Below are 6000 nucleotides of genomic sequence, written 5' to 3'. Positions count from 1 at the left end.
AATAGAAAAATAAACGTGTGGCATTGAAAATATAGCTGAAGAAAGTAATTACTGAAGTACCATTGTCTCTTAAAGTACACTTTTCTATATGCAATGTCTTACAAAAAGAGTAAAAACGATGGCCTTGACAAAATGGACTCTTTTGAAAGATCTCACTCGGCGAGTGACGATAAACTAAAAAAAATGTATTCTTCGCGGGGAGTATTCAACAGCGAGAGTAAAATAGGGAAAGAGTATAAATTTGGACTATTTCTACTCCTACTCTTGAGAAAGAGCGAAAGGCAACTATTTACTCGCAATTTTGCCCATGTTTGGTTACACCTGTAAATACCACTTATGTTACCAAAATAAATAATGCTAATGAAAATGAAGAAACTAAAATATATCCAATTTCAAAAAAGGTTGTTTAATTTTAGAACACTATCTGAGAAGTTTCAAAATGGAAAATACATACCGACGATACATACTAAAAGACGTCTACGGAATAAGTCTTTTCAAGGCATTTGCTAACACTACAAACTTCTTTCACTGCTTGTGTTAGGTTAATAAAAATTTGCTTCCGCAACCTCTCTCTAAAATGAACAATTTTATTTTTCACAAGTTTTCTACTTCGTGAGGGAACTCGATCTTGATCAGTGTTTTCGGGTTCCTTGGAACACCCTCGATACGGTCCACAGCTGGGCGATATTCCAACTCTTCTCTCGTTACGAGCGTGGAAATCGCAACTTGGTCGATGAAGTCGTAAAAAGGCTCATGTTTGACGCAGCTGACATCGACGTTGACGCAATCGGAGCCGAACGCCCTTTCTCTCTCAATGATTGTGGTGTTTTCGTCAGGTTGGGCAACTTCCGCTTTGACGGCGTGGGCGCAGTGGGGCTTTTCAGTAAGGGATTCAATCTGTTCCGTCGTTAAACGTCGTAGCTGCACCAAACAATACCTACCTCCCGTTTGAGGACCAGAGAGGGCAAATTCACGAGGCTGTGATTGGCGCTCTGGTTCTGTGTGGTGACTGTTCGAAGCGGCTATTTGGAATACAGATGGATCATGAATTCTTCGGTGCACTTGAACGGTTTTATTGGTAGAGAAGTTCTGATCGCTACTGGGGCATTTATGGGTCTTTGCACCCTGAGAGTGACGTGTTCTTTCGTGGCGAAGTAAATTGTTCTTTTGTTTTACCCGATATCCACACTTTGTACATCCAAAGGGCTTCTCGTCCGAGTGTCTCCTTTTGTGACTTTTCATATGCGACCTTTGCGCAGATGTGAAGTTACACTGGTCACATGGGAAGAGCTTCTCGCCCGTGTGAGTTCTTCTGTGGCAATTCAAATCCCACTTCCGTGCTGATGCAAAGTAACACTGATCACACTGGAAGGGTTTCTCGCCCGTGTGACTTCTTCTGTGGCAAATCAATGCACCCTTTTGTGCAGATGCGTAGTTACACTGGTCACACTTGAAAGGTTTCTCACCCGTGTGACTTCTTCTGTGGCAAATCAATGTACCCTTTTGTGCAGATGCGTAGTTACACTGGTCACACTTGAAAGGTTTCTCGCCCGTGTGAGTTCTTCTGTGGGTTATCAAATCACTCTTTTGTACAAATGCGTAGTTACACTGGTCACACGGGAAGGGTTTCTCGCCCGTGTGAGTTCTTCTGTGGCGAATGAAATGACTCTTATCGTTCGTTGCGTATACGCATTCTGAGCACTTGTACATCTTCTCTTCTCGGCTACTCATTTTGGTAGTTTCACTCTGAGAATGACGTGTTCTTTCGTGGCGAAGTAAATTGTTCTTTTGTTTTACCCGATATCCACACTTTGTACATCCAAAGGGCTTCTCGTCCGAGTGTGTCCTTTTGTGACTGATCATATGCGACTTTTGCGCAGATGTGAAGTTACACTGGTCACACGGGAAGGGTTTCTCGCCCGTGTGAGTTCTTCTGTGGCGAGTGAGATTACACTTAATGTTCGTTGCGTAGACGCATTCTGAGCACTTGTACTTCTTCTCTTCTCGGCTACTCATTTTGCCGGTTTCACTCTGAATCGAAGGCTCTTTTGGATTTATGAACTGGTGTTGTTTATACAATGACCTAAGACAAATTAAAATTAAAATATTAGCGAAAATCAACCAGGACGTACGAACAACCTTGTCAATGGGCGCTGGAAACTTGAATAGCAACAATGAAGACACTATCAAAAGCTATATGACCCTTTCTTTTCATTAGTTTTAATATCAGGTAAAAGTTATTTATAGTATATCTGATCGTTCCTTTTCGACGAATGTACCATTTTCTCTTAAGGGGGATAAACTTTGGCAATGGCGTAGGAAGGGGGTTACCGGGGTACAACAAATTGGTTTGAAAGGGGCACCAAAAGCTTGGCGGTGAGGTGCCAAAATGATACATCGAAATATAATTTTGAACATAATTTAAAGTAGATTTACCTGTACAGCGTTGCCATAATATTTTCAGATTAAAATTCCCTGACTTATCTCGGTTTTCCCTAACCATATTAAAGAGGTTTTCCCTGACTTTATAAGGCAAAAAGTATTATTTTACATTTTACTTTCATCAGAATTTAATCAATTTGTGTGAAATGGTTCTGGCAATCTTGAAAAATTTGCTTAACTTTCAATGAAATAGAGGATAATCATAGAATTTGTCAGAAAACGTCCCTGACTTTTTACAAAGTCTTAAATTTTCCTGAATTTTTATGCCCATTTTAAAATTTCCTGATATCCCTGACGTGTGGCAACCCTGCTGTAGATTTCAAGACTACTGAAGTGTTTATTTTTTAAGTTATCGTTTAGTTTAGTTTAAAATCAATTTTGTCTCGACGCGTACACTTCAGTACTCCTATTTTTAAGAAATTTTAGATGAGGCAAAGTTCTATTGGGGCCACTTATGCTCTACACCTAAATGGATTGGCTAACATAATCAGACATAGGTAAAATCGCTAAGTTCCACTCTCATTCAAGAGTGAAATTAATTAAAAATCTTCACTCTTTCGCACTCTCGCTTTTCGTCACTCGCCGAGTGCACTCTTCCCCAAAGAAAGACATTTGTCAAGGTCACCAATTTCACTCGTATTCTTGGCGGTAAACTTGAAATTTAAGGCGGGAAATTTGAATTCAGTGCAAAAAGTATATTTTTCTCTTAATTGCCGTTAATAGATGGCACCACGCTCTCCCGCTCTCCAGTAAAGTCATTAAATTAAAAATAAATTCAAATGACCCGCCTTCTTTTAAAAGTCTTGAAAATCGATAAGGGTGAAAGAGCTGACCTTGATTACCTTTTCGCGCGAGCTCACTCGGCGAGTGAGGAAAAAGTGAAAGCCCCACTCGTAAGAGTGAAGTTTTTATTTTGGAGAGGAGTGAGAAAATTGAGGGAGGAAATCACTCGCACAAATTCACTTCGAGTTTTGCCCATGTCTGAACATAATCTACCCTGGCCTTCGCTGTAATATTGTCAAACAAAAAAGAAGCGTCTTCATTTGTCCAAACAATAAAGCTTTTCCATCTTTAAGCCATAAATAAGTTTCCTCGTGTGAATGTCTCGGTATGACATTTTTCGCGTGGGCCCAAGTACCCTCATTTTATTGGTGTGAACACCGGTTTCTGGGTCCTTAAAATGGAGATAATTATTCACTTTAAAGTGTTGGAATTCCTCTTTCTCCAGGCCATCACAAGATTTCCAACAGTATGTAAAAATGGTGGTCCCTGGTTGTATCCATGATTTGATAATGGGCACCACTGTCTTCGTGTCTCTCCGATCAATTGGAACCATAAAAAACTTACTAGTTTCCCTCTCGGTTCCTCCTAATATCCACTTCCCTTCGATACGTTTTCCTCGGTGGTATTTTCTTTTACCAAACTTGGATTCATCGATCTCAACGGTCTTTCTGGGCAAACCAATACTTTGACTCTTCACAATAATGGCATTGTACGAGACTTCGGGAAAAAAATTCTACAATCTTCAAGAGTTTGCTGCGAAATGTATAGCTCTTGCCCTTGCTAGAAGTATTTCTCGGATAATTGTGTCTAACCGCAGTGGCGTAGCGAGGGTTTGTGGCGCCCTGGGCAAATCTCTTAAATGGCGCCCTTTTAGCATATAAAATCCCCAAAATGTCACGTTTTCCGTTGACAAAAAGGTCGTCAAACAGTTTTTGGGGCCCCCTAATGAGTGGCGCCCGGGGCGGATGCCCCTCCTGCCCCCCCTCCCTCACTACGCCTCTGTCTAACCGTCTTCGACGTATGGAAAATCCTGGGTTTCTGCTTCGGCACTTTTATTTTCTTTTGGCAACGCCAAAGGAAGCCATCAATGTTATCCCCACGAACCGAAAGTGTCATTTCGTACCCACAATTTAAACAATTTTGAGATATTTCCAACAACTTTTTACGTTGTAACCACTCTAAAACCATAATTATCATATGACATTATCTGAACAGCAGACCCAGAACACTCGATTCCGATATAATTTATCTGTCTAAAGTAAAACGACAACCGATAAGCAAGTTCCAAATTAAAAGTAAAAGTGGACTCGTGCATGGGCACCCGCAAAGGGGGGGGGGCTATAAATTCAATAATAAAAGTATGAAGTTCCTTCCCCCTTTAGACTAGATATGAAGATTCAACCCCCCCCCCTTTGAAAACTTTCTGCGGCGCCCTCAGCCCGTTCTTTATAATCTCCTGAGTGCATATATAAACCCCACCTACTGTCATAGTCACCAGTGAAATCGTACTTACTGATCTAGTTAATTGAATTCACCAGGGTGAAAATAGCTCCAGACTAACTGGCAGATATTTTGGATCGTAAATTTCGAGGGCCGGAAAACGGGCGAAAATAGTGGGCGATTAAGTTATAGGCTACAGCTATTTTGGCCTTAACCGTATGCGTCATGGAAAACAGTTTAAATTAGCTGTCACACACTTACAAGTGTACTATTTTGCCCGATAACCGGTCTAAAATAGACTATCACCTGAAAATGGCTATTTCGGCCCGCGAAACGGGCTAAAATAGACACTTCGGTAAAAAACATTTTCGGTTTTCTTTATCAGTCATACCAAATCCCTCGCCTCATCAGAAACGTACAAAATATCGCAATCTGTTCCTAATTGAATATATTAATTTAATATTTGAAAAAGCGTCTTTATGTTTTTAAACATAAACATACTCTGCTTAAATGTCATTAAAAAGCGTTGTCTTATCCTGGTTATCTTGTTTTTTATTTTTACGAACTTCGCTTACTCCCCAAAAGAAGGCGTTGTTGGCCAATAAACATAAAATCCCCCCCCCCCCTTTCTAGACCGTGGGGGGGGGGGGGGGGTCTGACTAATCTCTGCCATGCGTTTATATTACGGGTATAGGCTCGCGCTACGACCTTTTGTAGATGGACCCTGCCCATAGCTTAATTCTGTTCGTCGGAATTTCTACTTTATCCTAAGTATGTTTTATTTAACGTCCACGTTTTGAAGAAACTTAATTAGTGGCCTAGGGTGATCATTCATTAAACAAACCAATATGGATATAAGAATTTTACCTACCTTTATGTATGTTGAAATATTTTGTATTAGTAGACGTTTTTTAAGAATGATGAATAATCTAAGCATTTGCTTCTCCAGCATGAAAACCGTTAATTTGTCGAAATGTAACTGAATAATTTCTTCTACAAGGTAGAATTAGCGACGTACATAAAAGATGTAAACCAACTGGTAGGCATAATCATTTCGTTAATAATTTTTTTCATTAAAATATTTTATTGAATAGAAATTTGCGTTAAAACTTTTCATTAAAAACCGTTTTCAAGGTTTGACCAACGTTATAAAGGCAGATTATTAACAGACCAATAGGGAAGATTTATTTAAGCCCTCAACGAAATTTCTATGGGGAAAATTAGTGCAGCTAAAGGCAGGAAATAAACTAGTGGCACAGCTAAAACATTTAACCTTTAAGATTTTATTTTTTTAGCACAGGAGCAGGTCTGTCAACCAAAACTGGCACTACTGAA

At 39.9% G+C, this 6000-nt stretch overlaps 1 protein-coding gene across 3 annotated transcripts; it reads right to left on the bottom strand.

Moving 5' to 3' along the window:
* Positions 1–465: 465 nt before the first annotated feature.
* On the bottom strand, positions 466–5702 carry LOC149968629 (uncharacterized). Of its 3 annotated transcripts, none has more exons than XM_090173039.1 (2): positions 5537–5702; positions 466–2083 (listed from the first exon to the last, which is right to left on the bottom strand). In XM_090173039.1, exon 2 carries the CDS (start codon positions 2014–2016, stop codon positions 595–597), a length of 1422 nt encoding a protein of 473 aa, XP_090029165.1. In that variant the 5' UTR covers positions 2017–2083; positions 5537–5702; the 3' UTR covers positions 466–594. The 3 variants fall into 3 exon arrangements, with proteins under 3 accessions (XP_090029165.1, XP_090029155.1, XP_090029171.1); XM_090173029.1 differs by lacking the exon at positions 5537–5702 and adding an exon at positions 4739–4914; XM_090173045.1 differs by lacking the exon at positions 5537–5702 and adding an exon at positions 3790–3951.
* Positions 5703–6000: the final 298 nt, after the last annotated feature.

The sequence above is a fragment of the Leiobunum rupestre genome, chromosome 1 (assembly GCF_980474605.1).
Source record: "Leiobunum rupestre chromosome 1, qqLeiRupe1.1.hap1, whole genome shotgun sequence".
In the NCBI taxonomy this organism is placed as follows: domain Eukaryota; kingdom Metazoa; phylum Arthropoda; class Arachnida; order Opiliones; family Sclerosomatidae; genus Leiobunum; species Leiobunum rupestre.
This window is presented reverse-complemented; position numbering and strand designations above follow the sequence as displayed.